The sequence below is a fragment of the Triplophysa dalaica genome, chromosome 2, assembly GCF_015846415.1.
Source record: "Triplophysa dalaica isolate WHDGS20190420 chromosome 2, ASM1584641v1, whole genome shotgun sequence".
Taxonomy (NCBI): Eukaryota; Metazoa; Chordata; class Actinopteri; order Cypriniformes; family Nemacheilidae; genus Triplophysa; species Triplophysa dalaica.
In genome coordinates, this window is record NC_079543.1 from 19,562,852 (window position 1) to 19,585,144 (window position 22,293).

Here is a 22,293-nt window from a genome sequence, read left to right on the forward strand (position 1 = left end):
CTCTGAAAACGAAAGAGAGGAGAAGAAAGAGTAGAAAACGAATAAAGGCAACAGGAAGGAATCTCTGAATGGAAATGAGGACAAGGCATTCAGAAAGATCGGGGGGAGAGAAAAGGGAGGTTAGGGGCTTTGCTGAGCTTTGCAGGTTAACCTAATGTGTAGATCTAGAGAGAATTGCAAATACATCTATGATTAAAGTCTACCACATCCTTGCTTCCGCTCTGACAGGAGGTTTGTTATGTTTTGTTTGTTTTTTGGGTCTACATACACAGAAATATTCCCTCATCGCTTTTCCTGTGCGTTCTCACGCGCATGCAAATGAAGTTTACACGCGCAAAGCCTGATGCATGCGCCCGCGCACACACCTGCTTGATCTGTCTGTTAAAAACACAAACATGCTCGCACAGTAACTTTACAGCAAATGTGGGTGGAAAAGAGATTCACAGATTCAGTGATTAGGATGTACACACCGCCTATAAAGCAGAGTGCTCTGGGAATTAATACAAATGTACGCTTACATTCACAAGCATGATACATGTGTAGAAAGAAAAACAAGCACAATATAAATGAGGGCATAACTACATTCAGAGTGAAGGTTAAGGGTTTCAAGAAAATGATCTATATACAAAATATTTGCTATTTTTGTCCATACTATAATGTTTGCACTGTTCCAAAGTAAATGATGACAGAACGCATCTCTAACCCTGCTCCTGGTGAGCTACCATCCAGCAAACTGTAGCTCCAACCCTGTCTCAACACACCTGTCTATAATTATCAAGCAACCCTGAATACCTTAGCTGTATTTATACCTGATACAGGGGGGGCTGTATCCTTTGAAAGCTGCATTTTAAGACCGACTGTGTCACAGCATCGCGACTGAAGGCTGGTAAGGCTGTCAAGAATCAAAGGTTGCTTCAAATGCAACCCAAAATGCGACCTATTTCCATGGGTTTTTAATGAATTAATATGCATTATGTAAGGTCTTTATAAACATGAAACTCTGAAAACATAGTTATGTATATAATATTGCATTTCTGTCAATGGATCCCCCAAATAATTACACACTGGACCTTTAAATATTAATTCAAACTTTAATTAAATAAAACCATGTGATTCATAAAAACGGTCCATTTCAGTGTTTTAATATTATATAGGATGTTGTTAATTAACATTGTTGGTACGTCATTGTGTTATAAATTCCTAATGTTGGTTCATTTAATATACTCTTGTAGGACTCACTTTCTCAGTGGGTCGCACCATCGTGTAATTTGGTCGCACCAATTTTTAATTTGGTCGCAACCGTTTTTAAAGTAATCATAATGACCTTGACCATACCATAATGAACTTCTTTCAAGTTGTATATTGGCTATGAAATGAGCTGACACAGATTTAACATGTCACACTTCACAATCCTCCTTTGTTGCCCTCTTTGCAAAAAGCTGTAATTTTGCAACTCGCTTTCATTTGTCAGACCTTATTTTCAAATAACAGTCTTTTATTTTTACCATATTAAATTTAATCCAATTAGCTAGCTCAAAGCACAAAAGTAACTCAGAGCTAAATTTTTATACATGTATTTTACTACAAATTGTCAGAAATAAACTTTAAACACTAAATCTTACTAATCTTACAGCCTTGTTAAATTATCTAAGCACGCTTGTGTTCTGGGGTGTAAAGAGTGTCTGATTTGATGGGTTCAGTCAGTGAGTCTGGTATTTGACATACGAGTTGTTTCAACAAAATGTATAGGTTGAAATGAGTAATTAGGTCGCGAATCGGACATTAGCGGACATTGATGCGCTGCTTGTTTTTCACAGCTGTGGGACATTGCAAAAGATAGAAGTTACCACGGAAAACACTTCAATGGATAGGATTTTTCCTTTATGTCAGCTGCATGTGCAGAACACTTGTCAGGGAAGAAAGGAACATGTATTTGAGCACATTCAGACCCAGCTTTAATTCAGGAAAAAATATTCTCTGAATGCCCCGCGTGAAATGGGGATTCTGTCTTCCAACCTTGCTTTGATAAATGTGTGAGGGAGAGAGATAGTTCAGAAGCCGACGTGTTCGACTTCATTGAAGGTACAGTTTGTAGAAATCGCTGCTAGAGGCTGCATGATCAAAACGACAACAATCGCGCACCTTGATGACGCTGTGTATGGAATGTGTACAGCTTTCCTGTAGCTCAGTGGTAAGAGCATTGCCTTAACAACGCTAGGTTGTGGGTTCAATCCCAGGGGATTGCACATACCTAAGTAAAAATGTATAGGATAATGAAATGTAAGTCCCTTTGGATAAAAGTGTCTGCCAAATGCATAATTGGAAATGTAAAATGGAATGATGGGATATGTTGTCTTCAACTCCACCGCTGATGGTACCGCTGATATATGAACAACAATGAGAAATCATGTTAGTGGAGGAGGTCAATTAATGAAGTTTTATAAATGTTGCGTTTGAAGAAATCATTTTATTTCATTATAATGAATTAGACAAGATTAATGTAAGGTTTAAAACTAAATTGTTAGTCATAGATGTTACAGTAATTGTCCAATTCGACGGTGTGATAACACTGCAAAGTTTTAAGTGTTCAAATCAATCATAGTAAAAGCTATTTTGAACGTACACACATCATTTACAATAATGCTAGACGGACCGACGGTACAAACTATTACCGCATCCGTCTACGACAGTGTCACGCGGTTGCTACGTCAGTTAAGGCGATAACAAAGGGTAACGCGGATAAAACGCCATTGACAGGCGACTAAATAGTCCCGGTCCACTGTCTAGAATGCCAAAATAAATTTCTGCAATAAACAACTTTGACTGTACTTTTAGGTTTAGGGTGGGGGCAGGGAAAGGTGCTATTCAGTGTTGCCAGATTGGGTGGACAACTTCCAGCCAAAACAAGGCTCAATAAAACCCGCCCACTCAAACAAAAATCAGACCAAATTTAACTGCCAAAATAATATGATCGAAATGTAATGCAATGTCAATCAAATATGATAATGTCCATTTTATCTCCTTAAAACGAAATATGACAAGATTAAAAAATATAATTAAATCCTGAAACCACCTCAAAGCGACAATCAAGAAATTAAACAATGACTTTAAGCCTCAAATTACAAATTTCATGCATAAAGTGCCGATAATAATTTATCGGATTCAATAAATTTAAATAGTAGGCATTTTCCACTCGTTCATGAACTTCATTCACACACAACGGCAGCCAAAAATGTACATAGAACAGGAAAAAAAAATACCAGCAGCAACAGTAATGCGCTTCCCTTTGAGAGTTGCCTTAACATCTGACAGAACTACAGTACGTATTTCGTGAAGTATATATTTCAGAACATGCAATGCAAAATTTGGCAGGTCTAGCAGCTGTCAAGGATGAGTATGACGAACAGAAGTAATGTAAGTAGAATCCCATATTCAGTTTGATTTTTATTAAATCATTCAACAGCTGTAATTTCAGTTATATTTACAAAGTCTTCGAGTCGTCTGTCATCACATGTGTTGTCCACATTGTGAGATTTGAGTTACTCTCCCGACCGTGCAACATATATTTGGGCCACTTTGTCACAACCCATCACATGATCTTAACTGTAGATTGATTGACTGGTGAGGTCTCCCTGTCCTAGACCTGATTGGTTAAACTGATCCAATAAGGGCTGTGTTAATGAATAATGCGTTCACTACACATTATTTTCGAACGTTTTGAAATTACTTGACTAATAAAAAGCAAAGAAAAGGCAAGCTGCTTGGGAGGGTTTTTAATTTCATAAGCAGCCCAAATTTTATCCACGCGCCCAATGCATTTTTCTCAGGTCTAACCCGTTCAGAAGAACCCACCCAAGCTGGCAACGCTGGTGCACATTTTCATGGATCTGTGTGCACGCAGACCATTTTGACACTATTCGCATCTGAATGCTAAACTGTTTTTAAATGCAAACAAAAAAAAACTTTCTATTTTTTAATTTCATTGTTGTAGCATAGACAAGTGTAAATGGTCCTTTTATGGTACTTCATGGTGTTTTGGGGGACTGTGACAGAGGCTACATTTCACTGCTTAAAAAAAGTGTGCTGAAAAATTTGACAAAACAAAATTGACCTATGTTAAAGGTCCAGCCAGTCAAATCTAGCGTCAACGTTGCGAATTGCAACCAACCGCTCGCTCCACCACCTCCCTTGTAAGGCACTACGACGGCTGACAGAAGAAAATGCCGAATTACATGCAAGGGGACCCACTGTGTATGTTAGGGATGGGCGATATATATCATGATTCAGGCTAATTATACATGTCTAAATCGATTTGATGTTTTATGCACAGCTCTTCTGTGAACTACGGCTATTTGATCAGTAGGAAGTACTGCTCGTCTGCTTGATCTAAAATCACTACTAGATTGAGTCGTTTATAATGAGTATTTGAAAAAGCAACACTCGTCTATCATCCTTGCTATGAAACTTTATTCTCATGAAAATACCTGAAAAGGTTTGAAGAACAGCGATAGAATATGACCACAGGCATTTCCTTGAACAACTTGCTCTTCTTCGGTTTCCCATATTCGGAGTTTCTGCGCAAAAGTGCCCTCTGACTTTCGGATGTGGCTGCAATTAATCGTAAGTCATTGAGAAACTGAGAGCATAAGAACCGTACGAAAAATTCCGCCCAGCCCTAGTGTATGTAGATAGATATAGCTCATATAAATCATCCCAAAAATTACACACGGGACCTTTAAAGGAGCAGTTCTCCCAGGACTGAAAAAAACTTTCATTATTTACTCGACCTCACGTTTTTTTAAATATGAATAAATGTCTAAGTTCTAAAGAACACATAGAAAGATATTTGGGAGAACGCTTGCAGTTTTTCTCACAGGATTTTGACTTCTGGAGCTGGTGACGTCACAAACGAATTAGCATATCCATGACGTCATCAGGTCGCGTTTGCCTCATGTTAGTGTTAGCACTTGATATCTGTTTATCTTTTACTCTCTGATCCGTCACATTATACTGTATTTTACAACTGAATGCCCACAGCATTCACTTTAACTTCTGCTAAAATCCTGATTTATAAACGCAAAATCATCGGATAAAATCACAATACAGTACATCTACATGATTTTAAATGCAAGTGACAGTTTAATACAATACATGGAGCTAACTGCACGCACAGAAGAGAGGCCGAGGGCTCACACACATGGAGCTCATCGGAAGAGAGTGCATGCGAACAAGGAAGAGGAGGACGTGCAAACGGCCATTCTCGCCAAAGACATGGAACCGTTATTTATCAACTAGTTAATCAATCACAGATATAGTCAATATAACGGATGGATAAAATTTTTAAATGTAAATGCATTGCATTGTATGGTAAAGACTGGCATGTAATCAAACAGTTATTAGCTACCATTGACTACTACCATAGTAGGAAAAATTGCTTTATAAATTTCTTTGTTCTGTTTGATTACAAGCATTCTTCCAATTATCTTTTCTGTGTTCGTCAGAACAAAGACAATTAATCAACTCGAGGGTGAGTAAACGATAACAGAATTTTCAGTTTTGAGGAACTGTCCCTTTAAGAGGCAGCATGATGTGAAAGGACAACTTCAGTAATTATTCACTTTCATTGTATGGCCAACAACATCTTAAAAAATGGTCAAACTTTCTCTATTCTCCTCATGTCCAAAAAAAAAACCTAAACTACAGTCTTACCTTGTTTCTCACAGTTATCCAGCAAGGAACAGTTCAGCTGGATGTTCTGATCTCCCGGCAAGGAACAGTTCAGCTGAATGTTCTGATCTCCTTCATGATTCTGCGGGCCCAGAATCATCCAGTTCTCCAATCCATCAGAGTCGGAATCTGAACCCAGATCCTCTACATAAGGGGGTACGGAGTCTGAATCAGAGTTCTCTTCTGACTCTGAATCCAATACCACAATATCACCCAGATAGACGCTTCTTGTTTGACTGCGTGATGGAACGAGCGAATGGGTGTTATGAGGCGTCTCCCTCCTGTGCGCTTTTGATGTTTGACCTTTTATTGCGCATACGCTGTCATCTTCCTCTGTGTTATCTGATACTGTGATAGCATCTGGACCAGAGTCTATCACAATGATATCTACAGGTGCAGCAGGAGGCGGCAAGGATTTCTGCTGAGGCTGAGCCTGTGGTACTGATGACTCTTCCTCTCTAACATCCTCATAGGCATCCTGGTTGCCAGTGCTGTAATGCAGCTGGGAATAAAGTCGGAACTGCAGCTCGCTGTCAGCGTCCGACAGACTTGAGTCCGCTTCATCCTGGTACAGCTCATCCTCATAATCCTCGCAGTCCTGGAACATCTCAAGGAGAGCCCTAAGGTGACAGCAGACATGGACTTCATCACTGCTTCAAGAATTCACTCAAAAGCCAAAGACAGACATTAAATATTAAAGGTTCAATTCCAATCGTTCAACGATTTTTGTACATTTAAAGCAGAGATGTTCTACGATTAATCACAATTAATTGTATACGGAATAAAAGTCTGTGTTTACATAATATATGTCTGTGTACTGTGCATATTCATTTTGTATTTATCAACACAAACCTATACATGTGTGTATATTAGTGGTGAAACGGATCGCAGTTGATCACAAAAAATATTTTGCTACATCACACATACTTTTGAAATATATTTATTAAATATGTAAAAATACATTTGCACTTCTGGCAGGGCAAAGCTCTTTAAAAAAATTAATTAATATGATCTGTTGTCCTACTCTCTTATCCACGGACGTATTACTTTCTATGCTTTCTAGTAAATAAAACAAAACCCTCCTAGAAACACCTACATGGCTAGAGAGGACAAGTACTGTCATGTCCATAACCAAACGGACAATAAACAGATAGCAGGGTACCACAATTGTGTGGCTTTGTTTAAATCGTCTGTCGTCAGCTCACAACCTTGTGTGTGGAAAGTTTACAGTAAGGCTACGTCAGTTTTGTGGGAGATTTATCTATTTTGACCGCATTTTAACAGACAAAGGTAGGATTTCATGGCAAATTTTGTTTATTCTCTGAAGTCCTTGACAACAGCAAGAGAGGCATCGTACTTATGATTATTTAAGTTCAGATCTTAAAAAAACAGTTCCGAAGATCATAACCATATTATTAACATAACAAAACTCCAAACATCAGCACCACAACACAAGTGGTTGACACTTAGCATGTAGGCTAACTTTGATTAAGTAATTTGTTTATTACAGTACGTACTATAGTAAACCAATCATTGAAGTATTTAAACTAATTGCCACCTAAACGTCCATAAGCATCGAAAATCCTAATTAAACCGCACATGTCTGGGTGAACATGTGTTAGCATCAATGCTATCAAGTCCATGACCCACGTGTGTTTACGCACACACAGAGGCCGGCGTACTACTAAAGTGATAAACAGACACGGCTGTGTTTTCAAAACAGTCTTCAGCGTTCCAAAGCTCAACCACACCACAGTATACAATCTGACTCGTGTGCTACAAGAGTGAATAAAATTCAGACCTGTTTATAAGTTTCCGATCTTCGAAATGTCACACAGGGACACTCGCTTCCGGGCTCCGCAGGAAAACAAAATGGTTGGCCAACCAATGTCGATTCCTGGGAAACTGGAGAACATTTACCGCACGCACTGAATGTTGGCGACTCTTGGGTTTGTTTTAACAAAAACATGAACGTTCTTAGTGTCGTTGAGTAAGGATTTGGCCATTTTGGTAAAGGAGAGAACTATTCTGACCGGGAAATTCTACACGAATGAGGTGACTACGCATATTGAACGTAAGAAAGTCTGGCACAAATGTGCTTAGACCTGGAAATTGTGTTTAAACGTATTCACATGACATCATTCCTTAAAGTATGCATATTTATTTATTTCAGGATAAATTGTATGTTTTTAGTATCAAATATTATTGTGGAAGTATCACCTGTCCTAAAAATATTTTTAAAAAGTTTGATTTGTGTGTTTTTCTAAACCTTTCTGACATGTACATATTTGACCTTATCTTTGATAAGAATGTACTCTTTTATCTGTATAACCATTTAAATGACAAAGGTTATTCATCACTTGCCAGTTTGTTCTCTTCTGAGGTCCACATTTACATATCTTAACAGGTAACATATCTTTTACACACCAAAACATGTCTAAATAAATGGCATGTACCGATTTCTTTCTTCATTTCTTTCTTTTCTATTTGTAAAATTATACTTTTACCATCTACAGTCAAGGCTCGTGGCATGAGTGAAGCAAGCTGCCTGATGTAGGAATCACAGTCTGAATGCCATCTGATTCTGAAGACGTCTCCATGCGTGTCAATGGTAGAAAAGGCCATCAAAGCAGTGGATTGTTTTCTTTCAAAAGGTTACATTTCCTAAATGAAGCCAAAAGCCTACCACATATACCATGTCTTTGGAAAAAAGCTTTAGAAATCGTGATTGAAGCTGAAGAATGGAATGCCTGGCTGCTCTACAGAAATTGCCACACGATAAGACTGATTTTGGAGGTATTTGTTGATCGTTATTACTGTTATTGTTTTTAAAGGAAAAGGGAAGCACCCGCGCGTCTGTTAATCTGCACAAATTCAAACCAGTCGGGTGTTGAAGATGGAGTCACAAGCGAGGATCCAGACCTTCCCATTCCAATATCTGATTCTGCATGGCTGTTCTGCATGAGAAAGATTTTCATTTGGGAAATGAAGCCAAATGGCCACCTTCTTCTACCCCTGCATTTATATTGCAGATGTCTCCACAGTCTGCACCTTCAGTGTGTTATTCATGTGTAACATTGACCCATACTGCACTGTGATCAATATTTGAGCATACAATTATCATGGCATTGAAAGTTATAAGTCTATTTGGTTGCTGTATACAAACATAATATAGCTTTATTGCCCTGAAAATGTCCAGCAATAGAAGGGAGATAGCCCAACATGTTTTCAGAGAGTAGAGAAAAACAAGGCTATATCAAAATAACACTTGTGCACACAATACACCCATGCATATACAGTGTACTATATGTTGATTTGATATTAATAATAATAAATTGTTTAGACAGATTTAAAATCTAGTCTATAGCAATTGAATTATTATGCGCAGTAATTTGCCTTTTTCGTCTGCCAGATTTTGATTCACAGGTCCACACAGAACATCAAGGCACAGTTTGACCCCAGCATGTCACTACACATGTCACAGGATCTGGAACAAAACACTCAGTGAAGAAACCCATGTCCTCTTTGTGTGGTCTGGTGTTGTGCCAAATGTTGACAGGTTTGAAACTCCAAGTAGGTTTTCTCTTCTTCTAATATTAATGACACAATCAATATTTGTAAAAAAAGATCTGAATTTGAATTAAATATTGGTACAAATTGCTTATTAAAGAAAAAAGACAGTTAAAAAATATAAAAAACAGGCTCTACCCCACCAGTGTCTTTGAATGTCAAACTGACAAAATAGAGCGCCAATGCACCGGACTAGAATGCGAAATATGTTATATTTTAGTCAATTTTAGATGCTGAATACGTGCACAACTGAGATGTTGTGCAAAAACATATTTTATTTTAGATGTACTGAATATTACAAATATTTCCTGCCTACAAGTCTTTATGTACACTGGACATATTGCATGATGCCTGCCGCTAAATTATCATACATAGTTTATACTGTGAAACCATAATATCTAAATCAAACTATATACGTTTATAAAAACGTATTTTAGTCGTATGTTACTCAAGTTTTAGAAACAATAGTAACATTCATGTTTTAGCGGAAGTAATTGCACTTAACTGAAATTTCGGAAGGGATACAATTCGAAAGTTAAGATTTAGTTAAACAAAATAGCCTACTTCTGTATTAGACTACAGCTACTTCGATGTTCAAAGTTAGAAAAGACAATGTGTAAATTGAATGTTGGTTTAAAAAAATGATTTTAAGCTTTTAAGACGTTTTATATTTGTTTTACTGGAACTTACGTTTAAATATAACTGAGGGAAAAAAACATTCGGTCGTTGGACTAGGCTGCTCATATCACCATAGATGAATAATAAAATAAAGGCATCATTAATGTTGATTTTCTTTGTGTGTTTGTTTACTTTTGGTTTTAATTGTCCGCTTTCACTCTCACGTCTCGGTCGAAAGCGATTATTTCCGCTTGCAGCAGGGCAACAGACAAAATTCCCCCTTACATACTCAGAGCTTTAATTACTTTATTAATTCAATTAAGAACTGAGACTGAAACACCTTATTTTGTAACCGGATCACGTTAAGACCGAGCAGAGGAAAGTTACGAAGCAGAATATGGTATGTTGGTGGTCTTTGCATTCATTTCACACAACAAATCTGTTTTTCAGTTAAAAAACATTTGTTATTTAAATAACTTTCATGTCATATTTTAGACTGAGTTCACACAGGGATTGACTAAATATTGCATTTTAAAGTAGCCTCTTATACAAATGAACCCCAACGTTTCAGCTAAAAGGCAAGCATAGGGTAAACAATAAACGAACTTTTAACTGTAGCCTAATTAAATTTACTGACCTTTATTTTGCTTTGTATTTAATGACAATTGCGACTACAACCAAAAGAAATCGTGTTAATGTAGCCTATTCATTATTTAGCGGAGAATCTAAGGTTTAAATTATCCCATATGTTTATACATTTTACAGTAGTTTTGTATAACTCACAAAAGGCTGTAATTGTTTTCATGTCTCACAATTTAGTCTTTATCTCGTCTTTTAAATATCGCCTTTCTTACATAACAACAGGCCAAATAACCTACAGAAATATTACAATTATTCATTAGATATTTTTTAGAAATGTATAATAAACAATATCTCGACGTGTAAACATTTAAGGACTTAAACAAACTTATTTGAAAGATTTAGACTATGGTTCAATGTATAAGTGAGTCAAGCTACATTTCTAACTAAACAAATAAATCGTTTAAAAACACGCATACACAGAATTTTGTGCCTCACTTGAGTGTCCTAGAAATTCTTCATGCGATTTGCGTTTCTTGAACAATTTTTTGGGGGAAAATTGTAGATTAACCATAAATCTCAGAGTAAGTGCCTTGAAAAACGATAGCATTTTAAACCTAAAATGTGGTGCATGGAGGGAGAAAGGGGAAGGAAGAGTGGACGTTGATGTAAGTTTATGTAAGACAAGTTTGGCCTTTGATCTTCTAGCTGAGAGGCGTGTGTAGCGAGGCGGTTACATCTCCTCAGGTCACCGTGACAACAGCCACCTGCACAGTAACTCTCGTGCTTACATCTCATCAGAGACCATCAGACTTGCCAGTAGGACCCAACTTTAGGGGTCCATTAATGGGGTTCATCCTTAAAAAACAGCTCCATTTTGTTTATTTGCTTTTTTGGGGAAAATGAATACAGACTTCCTCTCATGCGCGAAAATTGTTGTAATTAAATAATTGACCTCTGGGCCAAAATGATCTGAAATAAGCCACAAGCCGCACCGTATTAAATTAATAAGGTCTAACGCTTCATTCATTATTCTGCCTTTAGCCCTCTTTCAATGGAACATGGCTTTATGAGGCGCGATTAAATGAGCTACATTTGTTGTTTTCGGAGTAGAAGGTCAGAGAGTACTGAACGGCGCGTCTATCGCATTGTTCAGCGCTCAATTGTCTCTGTGTAGCCCATGAATCTCGAGACCTCAAATCGTCGTCTGCCATCACTCAGCTCATGAATTCACGTGTATTGCTGGCGTCATGAAAATAAACAAATGTGTTTTGATACAAAGATCTTGTTAGGTCCAGGGGCCTATACGCCACATGTTTACATTAATAACTAGCATTAATAACAAGATTGTTAGGGATGTATTGTGTCTAATGTTTAAAAACTATTCGTGAATATAGCTTGCATTTATTTTAAAGAATTTTTAACTGATATGTATTATATACAGCCTTTATATTGAATTCAGAATGAAAGTCTCAATAAAGTGCATGTCCATGTCCTCCTTAACCTAAAAGTAGCTTGGCTGGTAGGGTACTGCTGCTTATTATTAAAATAAATATCAAAAGTTATGATTGTAATCAAATTAATAGATTTATACTTGACCAAGTATTCACGGTGCTGAATAGGGGCAATGTAGGCTGTGTAAGTGAAAGAGAAAGAGAGAGAGAGAGAGAGAGAGAGAGAGAGAAAGGGGACATGAGCGCACATTGAGTGCGCGGCTCTTTCTTGACTTTGCCCCGTAATCGTTTCACGCTTCCTTCTGAGTCTCTTTTCCACCTAAAACGTTTAGTTTCACTCCAGTGAACAATTGCAACGGCGCAACAGGGAGCGGAAGACTCACATTATTCCAAACTAGCATTCGTCAAAACCACTGTTACAAAAAAGAGCAGAGAGAACAGCATCATAGGATATAGGAGAGGGAACTTTTTTGTTTTCGCCCCCCCCCCCCCCCCCGCTCATCCCTCTGTCCAACCGCTAGCCACGGCATGGACTTGGACCAAAAGGGTCCATCTCTGCGCATGGGACAGTCGGGTAGGGCCATGTCTGTTTCTCCATTTCACTCGAACGTTTGTTCGTTCAATAAAAAAATGTCTCTTTTTTTGTACAAGACGTACTAATAATTATCAAATCAGTGTTACCTCCACAGTTGTATAAAACAGAAGTGAATTTGTCAGTGCATTTATATGTCGTTTGGTCTTTTGTCGGACTATTCTTTTTTGGACCATTCTGCACTTTTGGTAACATGCGGTGCCCAGTTTAAAACTGCTTGTTGTGATGGGCCTCGATTGCTAATTCTGGATCAACGTGTTTGAGGTTGAAGTCCACTAGGTTCTGGGCCTATTGGATGGCCTATAGAATTGTAGACAAAAACACAAATAATATTAGATATAAACATGGAATTTGAAGACGAACAATATGTCAGGAGAGCCAAGAAATTGTATTTATCACAAGGTAAGACTCTTTAAAGCTATGAAGGCTTTAAGAGGTGTTAAAGACTTGATTATATCCTATATGATTGTTTTCTACAATTTATTTTCGTAATTGTTATTTCCCTCAACAGTAAAGCGTTATATAGCTCAAAAGCTACTATAGTCCATTTACTATAGTTCGTCTCATCTGAACGGTTCAGACCGGTTTAGATACGACCCAGAAGTCCATAAAGACTATATTATTATTTATTCCTTGTTTGTATTTGTTGTCTGCCAAAGATTTATAAAACCCGTTTTGATCTCTGTTTTTATTGAAGCGTTGTCTTAGCATTGCTATTCATTTGTTATTCAAGGTATTCAAAGTTTAATCGGTTTACTTTGAACCCCCTTCCCTCCAACAATAACACAGGAAACAAATTATAGAATTGTTTTAAATTTCGAATTTATAAACAACGTTTTATTTCCACTTCTCACGAACATTTCTCAGTTTCTGTCAATAATGTCATTCACTGCCCAACTGGAGTAAAACGCTATTGACTTTGACTATGATTATTCCGATGGCATTGACACATTGAAAATATTTAGCTTATACGTGAGTGGCTGAGTTTCATTTTTTATTTACACATTTCCCCAGAAGCAGATTTCTATCGACAAAATGAAATATTAAAATTAAAGATTAATAAAAACATACAAAAAAGAGAAAAAACACTCAAATAAACTAAATGTTGTAAGGAAAAGATATAAAATGTGATCATGCAAAACATATTTATTTCTATTTGTCTCCCTCGTCTCCAACAGATTCATGCCAAACAACTCTGTTATTTCCTGACACACTGAAATAAATAAAATGCAAAACGTGTTTCCTGTGAGCGAAGTTTATGTCCTGAAAGATCACAAGGCGTACATACCATTCATCGAAAGACTAATCTTAATCGTAAAGGCAACTTACATAAACTTTATTAAAAAATGACGAGAGAAGAAATTGGTAAGGTTATGGCTGCTTACTATTTGATTGCGAAGCCAAGTGCATGTGTGTGCGTGCATTTAAAGCTGTGCGTGTGTGGGGTGCACTGTGACCGAGCGTAAACCTGTTCTCCACGCGAGACAAAAGGATCGCCCCCTCGTGGTACCAATGCCGTACCCTGCGCAGGGGTCTCTTTCAAGATGTGCAGAAACAGTATGTGCAGAAACAGAATAGCTCAAGCTTTTTTGGATATCAGTGATTTCAAGTTATTCTTAACACATAAGCAAACTGCCCATGTGTAATATTTGCGTGTCCTCCATCTGGTTGAAAAAATGCCGCCGTTGAAGACCCATAAACACATGCGCAAAAATGTCCGTAAGCAAAGGAAAATATTTGAGGAAATTGAGAACTTTGATGGTCCATTTTGAGTTCATAGCCTTCCTAATCGAATATTTGTTATTTAGACACTCACATCAACATCGGTCAAATGTAACACTGAGAAACATAATTTAATTAATAAAATGTTTTTGTTTTGATTTTTTTAAAGAGTTCGAAATAACCTTTATTTTTGTAAATTGGCATATCAATAAAATAATATGAAAGGCGGAAAAATACACATAGCAATAAACAAATAGGTGTGCAAAGGTGGGTTTCTCATATTAAAGTTGGATTCCTTCAGCAATTCACAGTGTGGCATTTCAAGTCTCTTGAATACAAAATACATATTCACGTTGATTTGCAGAAACGAAAAACCTCAAAGGACTATTATCCTTGTTAAATGGCAATTTAATGCTTTTTTTGTGTAACATGATGTTTTACCACAACCATCACCAATTTGTAGAAACAACGCAAGACAGGTCAACATAATTTAAGATTACTTTTTCTCACATTTTAAATAATCCGTATGTGGCTGAAAAGGAAATGGCAAAACGTTTCCGTTCGTTGTATAGGCCTACAGTATTTATAATAAAATTAAAATTTCCTTCGAAAACATGCATATAGTACACGCATTACTCAAAGGTAATCATTCAGAATTTATATAAGGAATACTTGAAACGTATGCTGTATAAAGGGATTCAAATACGTTGAATCCGTTTTTAAATAATAATATTTATTTCAGCAAAGCTTCAACAATCAATCAGTATATCCTACATTGTAATCTTATTTCAGTAATAACAAAAAAATATGATTTCACTAACCAGCAAACGCAACAAAATGTAAAAAATATACAGTATGTGATCTCATTTACCTACATGATGAAACGTAGGCCTAATTAGTAAAAACAACAAAGTATCAGTGGTTTTACAAAACACTCTCTTACTATGATTCTGCAATAGTTTCTACATTCATAATATCAAAAGACTTTTTTGATGCAATATATTAACTATTTATTACTTGGACGACTGAAGTGAGAACAAACGGATATTAAAAATATTCCTCTCTTAATTGAAATTAAACATGGGATCAGCGACGCCAGAGAGCCGAATACGATTCAAAACTCCCTATTAGTCTGTGCACAATTGGGACGGCACGTCACTTTCATACAGGGTCAGTGTTAGCCAATCGGTGAAGACTCTGCCTGAGCGCGACTCCGGGCGATTGTGACGGCAGAGGTGCAGTGCACGGATAGGTAGACTTATCTTGATTGACAGTCTCTCCTAGGCGCTGTAGTAGCTTCAGAGCGCTGTGGCTTTGGCGCTGTCCACAAGAGAGCGGGTTCTGAAACGAGCGTTCAGTGGTGGCGCGATAAGGACGGAGGCTCGCTGCACATTCAACGCTTCTCACCGCCGGGCATTCACACTGGAAAAACATTGTTCGGCGGACAACATCGTCGTTTGCGACCCTCTTGCAGTAACCCAGAGAAACACCGTTTGAGCCATCTGAGACTTACCGTGGATTTTTACAAAAGTTGATAAAGCCTTTTTTTCTTCATGAGTTTTTTTGGACATTTTACAAGAATTCGGGCTTCAGACGATGCACATTTTAATTTCATTCATCCACGGTCATATGTCTATTGTTGGGAGACCCTCTAACTGCAGGAGTATTTTTCGAAAACGAGAGTCTGAGGGAGTTCTGAGCGATTAGAGGATCAAGATGCGAGGAAATCACATACATGTGAAGTTGCGTTGAAAATTAAGTAGATGTTTTGGCTAGTCGTAAACCGAACCAGGATTTTTACAAATCGCCGGTAGTGACTGTTATCGGCGCTCTGACAGCAAGAACCTCGGTCACAGTTCACAGGTCACGGTCAGTGGAGCGAGGATGTCAAGATAGATCTGCTTAGAAACAAGATTCTACATTTTTTTCGAACTGTAAGGAATCTGTACGGACTAACACTAAAAGCAGTTCGGTTTACCAGGGCTTTTATTAAAAATACAGTTCCTCTCGCCCCCCCAAAAAACTATCTTCTTGCCCACTGCTGTGAGCTTACTCTGGATGTTGGGCCGCAAAAGCAGTATCCTGACCCTCCAGGGCTGTGTCCTGCCCGCATATTTTCATATGGATGAGACAAATTATTATTTATGAATTGTCGTTTTCTATTTCACAAACTACTAAGGTCATTTACTACTGCTTCAGGTTAAATACTTGTTTTTAAAACCAAAGTTTCTTTTCACTTTTAAACGGAGTTTAAAATAAACTATTTCGAACAGAACGGACTGACGGCCGCCGCAAAAACCTTTAAAAGAGCAAGAACGGGACATTACAGGTTGTTTGGTGTGTTTTTTTCCAACGGGAAGGTCTGTTCCACTAACCGATGGAAATCCACTGCAAACACGACCCGTTCGCCGCTATGCACAGTAAGTTTACGACAGACTTTACTTCTGGTTCACTCCTGTCAAATGCATGGTTGATTTTATTCATTGTTGCTCATTCTGTGTACAAGCAAAATAACAAAAACAATAACGATGAAAGTAAAACGATTTTATTACTTTACAATGAGTTTAAAAGGTTGCAAAAGGCAGTTTTTATGGTTAATATAAGATTTTCGTATATTCGTTTTTTAGTCAGGTTGCTTTGTTAGAGCTTAAGCCTTCTGTTTAACAATCCCTGGGGGAAAGAGAGGGGAAAGAAATCGCGACCAAGGCCAGCAAGCAGCGGACATTTAATGAACTTGAACCGCAGCTGAGAAAATTGCAAACAGGCTCCGTAACCTTTAAACAGTTTGCTTGAGGGTGGCTGTAAACAACCACTTATGAGGTTAAAACGAAAGCTAAAGTTGCTCACTGATGTGGCGGAGAGATGTGTGGTCACTCATTCGTGACATGGCCGACACTTGTGCTCCCCCAAGATACTGGCGTCCAGGGCCCCCTTTCTCTTTCCGTCTCTTTATTCTCAGTTTTTGTCATAGATATTTCAAAAGTCTGCTACACATTTAATTGCAATACACGAACAATGCAAATACCTGAAGCAGCTTTATTTTTTATGCTATTCGTATAATTAATCATAAATAATCATTTAAATAATGTAAGACAGGCAATCATTTTGTAAAAATATTATCGAGAACTATAAGGTTTTGTCGTTATATCGAAGAGCTGACAATTACATTTAATGCAACCTGAAAATGAATTAGTGATCTCCTTTCTGTGCCTTTCTTTAACATTCTTTCTCTCACTCATCTGTTATGATAAAAAAATAAAACCTCACCGCCATCGCAAAACTCAAATATGCGCGCACCCACCCAGCCCCCAGCCACACGCACGCACGCACGCATGTCTATGTGAAATGACATCTATTGGCACGGTGAATGAAACGGTGGATTAGATGTATACACATTTCAGAAACTAGAACGAATCACGTTTCCTCTTCTCCACAATATCTCAACACAATCCGCGGAGTAAAACGATTACACCTAAAATGTCAAACGGTGCAAGCCTTGGGAATTGACTCTTACACTGCACTGTTTTAGAAAAAAAAACTTTTGTGGGTGCAAGGGAGATCCACTTCAGAGTTACAATGTTATAAACTCACTTTACCATGACTATTGATGAGCCTGAGCGGGCAAACGCAGTTAAGATCCTAAATATCACAAAGTAAAGTTACTCAGATTTAAGATGATTGTTATTATAGGACCAATTTGCTTTATACTTTGATTTGGTTAAAGTAAATTTTGATAACTATAGTTATTATGAATCTATAAATATTTTAGTAATTTTGCCGGAGATTTCACATCAATCTTTCAATAGTTTACTGTCTATCAGAAATCGAAAATTAACCAATTCATTCTTTTGTAGAAGTCAAGCATTGACGGATAAAAATAGAAATAGATTACATTTCTGAAAAGTAACACTGCTTTGTGTTGTGTGAGTTCTTCGTAGTTTAGATACGCTTATGGTGTAGGGATTACATAAAACATATATTTTTTATATAAATAACTTAAAAAAATGGTAAAACTTATAATAACCCACAATAAATCAACAAATATTGAATATTATTATTTATATTAATTAAGCATATTATTTACTCATACGTCGTGAATAAATTCTAAAAATCAAAATTCAATAAATAATTGAATACGTTTTCTTTACCTATTTAAAATACTTTATAAATACACATGAATCATTTAAATTATTCAAAGAACAATTATCAAACCTAAAATCTTAATTTCACATTCCGTACTTTATTTACATTATTGTATTGTGCATTTTTAAGTTTTAATAACCATTGTTGGCGCTTTCGTAGAAAACTCTTGCAGTCGCTTGCCTTAATTCTCAAACACTTCCTTGCTTGTTTTCTTTTGGTCTGTTTGTTAGAACACGCCTGATGTCACAGTAGTTTTGTTTGTGGTTTGGTTCGCTCTGTTTAGAGCAGTTTAATCGGAGCAGTCCACTGCGGCCGATAGCGGATCGTAATGGAGCAGCGTCTCTAATCGGGTTTATTTTCTGGATGGGGGAGCATGAATGTCTTTCAGGCGCTCTCGCTATTTCTAAACGGAACCGGCCACGAAATCAATCAAAGCTCTCGGAACACTTCGATTTATAAGCCAACCGTATTTGCAGAAGAAACGAGGAAAAGTATGGCTCAGATCACATCTGAATAGCTTGTTCCGTTTAATCCTCACCGCAACCTTTTTCTCTCTCACTCTTTGACACACGCACACATATTTTACCGCATTCTCTGTCTCTCTCTCTCTCTCTCTCTCTCTCTCTCTCTCTCTCTCTCTCTCTTTCACACACACACACACACCTGGTTTATTATGGATAGTCATAGGCGTAATGATTATTACACTGTACAAACTGTACATTTTATCCCCTAAACCTAAATATCATAGAAAACTTTTAAAAACTTTTTTTAGGTTTAAAAAAAATGTTCTGTACGATTTATAAGCATTTTTGCCCATGGGGATCTTAATTTTGGTCCCCACGGTGAGAGGAGTCCCAATGTGTTGGTGTGCATTCAGTTTTAGGTCCCCACCGGGATGTAATACACACACACACTCTTTGCTAGCTCCATATGCATCAATCATTTTTATGGTTTGTAACTGTACTTTGCATGTATATCTGCAAATATTTTAGAGAAATTGATCTTAAGACATTTTTTCTGAGCAATTATATAAAGTTGTTCACATATTCAAGTCTATAAACATCAATTCAACTTGAACCTGAGACTTTAATTACCTGCTCAGGGAAGTACAAGTAATAAATGTAACCCATGATAAAGTTAAAGGCAAAAGACATGAAGTTAAATACATCAGCAACAAAAACAATTAAAAGTCTATTAAAAAAGAAATCTACCGACAAAATAAAAGACTTCTTTAAAGCCTTATGGGTCAAAACACGAAGCAATGGATCCTCGTATGCAAAATACCAAACTTGCTTTCAAGCCTTGAGAAAATAAAAATGACAAATAGCTGTTTTTCATATTTGGTTTGCTGAACTTATGTATTAAGTCATGGGGACACACGGCTAGTTAGTCAGTTTGATATTGCCTTTTCGGCTGTATTTAAGATCCATTACCCTGTAGCTGGGATTAACAGATATCCCCCAGTTCTTTTGTGTGTGTGTTTGTGTGTTCCCGTCTAAAGCAATCAGTATGTTAATATAACAGATTGACTGGATTACTTTTGCACAGAATACAGACAAAAACACACTCTCTCTGATGTAACAATTGAAGAATATGATTTAAAGCCGCTGTCACGCTGAATTCCAATGATTATATATGTACATGTAACAGTTATTTGGTATCCAGAAACTGAAGTCCAAAAAAACAAAAAGAGAACATTTACAAAACCTATAAAAAAATAAGAACTTGAGATAGCAGGACAAGTGTAGTTCTCTAGATGACCACTAAGGACAAATATGTTAAAAAAGAAACTACCTTCAGGTCAAACAAGGACAGACACACAGACAGAGTCTTGGTGAGACAGCAACACAATTTTACTGCCATGTACAAAAATCTACTGCATTAAAGGTAGACATGTAAGATTTGCTATATTTCTCATATTGCTGTCTGTGTCCGCAGGGCATGGAGGGGTGAATCAGCTGGGTGGGGTGTTTGTAAACGGGCGGCCTTTGCCTGACGTGGTGAGGCAGAGGATAGTGGAGTTGGCCCATCAGGGCGTACGCCCCTGTGACATCTCTCGCCAGCTCCGGGTCAGCCACGGCTGCGTCAGCAAGATACTTGGCAGGTGAGTTCTGCTTATCATGAAGAAAGGTGAAGCAGAAGCCCGTTGACAGAGAAGACTTTGAATCAACTGGCTAACAAAAGCATAACAAGAAGTACTATGAAATGTTAGGTGTAGGGATGTATTTTTGGAATATCTTGAAAATACTGTGATGGGTGCATGAGGTCATCATTTAGTACCATGCCACAATGTGGTACTGTTCTTTTCTATGAGGATACATTTCATGTCAGGGCGTTGTGTCTAAAGACAATATGGTTTATCTTTTAAAAGAAAGTATAACATTTTTGGAAATCTGGAAGACTTTTGCTTACTTTATGATTCTCACCTCATCAAGTCAGGAGCACTTGACCTGTATATGATAATGATAAAGTAAATGTGTCCTGAAACTATGCCAACAAGAGAAATCCTTTGCGTGGAATATATAAAATATATTGCGTTATTTTATATTACAATGTACTATTTAGTAATACTAGCCAAATGCGTTTTATAGTCAGTGCTTTCAAATACCATGGATTAGATTCCCACACACATAGTTTCTAAGTCTCCGGAAGAAAAAGATTTGAATAGCGAATGTCTTTTGCCCGTCCTATTTTATCCAGAACTAGGCTTAATCTTTGCCTGGGAAACCAGCTTAATGTCCTCTATTGCATTGAAACAGTGGGGCCTGTTTGTGGAGTCCCGCCTGTCAACCCTCTTTATTTCTGTCATCGAGACATAAACCGATTTTTAAATAGCATGATGCGTATCAGTTTCTAAAATTCTCTAAAATACATACACTGATAAATCTTGGCAGTTAGACCGATATTCCATCCGCCATTGGTTCATTTCGAGGCTGATTCAGCATTTCCTTTCACAGATAACGTGTTAAAAATTCAAAAATTCTGAAATCTCGCACTGAGGCCAAAGTCAAAGCGCGGCCTTTTCTTTCGGTGACAAAAAAAGAAAAGATTCATCACATTTTACATTTGCATCAAAATGACACCGGCACCATACGTCTCCTGAGGAGGGAGGGATGGTTGGAGGGACAGAGAAAGAGAGAGAGAAGGAGAGAGAGAGGCAGGAAGGGTTAAGGGGGAGGACAGAATTTGAATGGATAAAGGTGTGGATTAGTGCTAGAGCCTTTAGCTATATCAAAAAATGTGTTTCCCATTGTTCTCTTCTCCCTCAACCCTCTTCCCCCAGCCCCGGTCCAACTCACTCAACCGTTACTGCGGCGCTCTGTGTGTGTGTGCGGTAATATCTGCTCTCCCCTCTCACTGCTCGGGCAGAAAACACACTAATATGTGGGCCGACAGTGAGGTTTGAGTAAATAAGGCGTATGACTAACTCTGCTGTCTTATTAATGAGGGAATTTCCTGTTTACTCTTTTCAAGTTTCTTTTATTGCAATTCTGTGGGGACTTGCTTTCGGTTTTAATGTGTTTGGGCCTTTTTACTAAAGAAACAAACCACCAGAGGCAGTGTGTCACAGTGACTTTACCACGTGTAAAGGGAACCTGCACAATGTGAATTGAAGATACAATCCATTTGGTGACCTTGTGCGTGACCCTAAAGGGATAGTTCACCCAAAAAAGAAATTTCTGTCATCATTTACTCACCCTTTTGTCAGTTTCATGATATACTTTCATCTGCAGTACACAAACAAAGATATTTAAAAAATACAGGTATGAAATGACAAGAGTGTAAGTGAATGATGACAGAATTTATTTTTTGTTGAACTCTCGCTTTAAGTTGCACATTGTCTTTATAAAAGAGCAGCAATAACTATTGTCAATTGTGGGAACTTGG

At 37.5% G+C, this 22,293-nt stretch overlaps 2 protein-coding genes across 5 annotated transcripts in view; one reads left to right on the forward strand and one right to left on the reverse strand.

The window, feature by feature from the left end:
- zcchc7 (zinc finger, CCHC domain containing 7) overlaps nt 1-9,503 on the reverse strand; it is a 55,968-nt gene extending 46,465 nt beyond the window's left edge. The window contains exons 1-2 of the mRNA XM_056767043.1: nt 7,529-9,503; nt 5,710-6,347 (exon numbers count right to left, since the gene is read on the reverse strand). Coding sequence (XP_056623021.1) covers nt 5,710-6,334 — 625 coding nt within the window. The 5' untranslated portion in view covers nt 6,335-6,347; nt 7,529-9,503. The remainder of the gene's footprint in view (nt 1-5,709; nt 6,348-7,528) is intronic.
- The window catches only part of pax5 (paired box 5), a 45,784-nt gene continuing 32,639 nt past the window's right edge, over nt 9,149-22,293 (forward strand). For 3 of the 4 annotated variants that reach the window (XR_008909078.1, XM_056767056.1, XM_056767069.1), the window contains exons 1-2: nt 15,601-16,682; nt 20,344-20,509. Coding sequence is in view for 2 of the 4 variants with exons in the window: in XM_056767056.1 (XP_056623034.1) it covers nt 16,640-16,682; nt 20,344-20,509 (209 nt within the window). In the remaining 2 variants the exon portion in view is untranslated. Of the gene's footprint in view, nt 9,301-15,600; nt 16,683-20,343; nt 20,510-22,293 lie in introns of those variants that run through there. The other variant, XM_056767078.1, reaches the window with a different exon arrangement.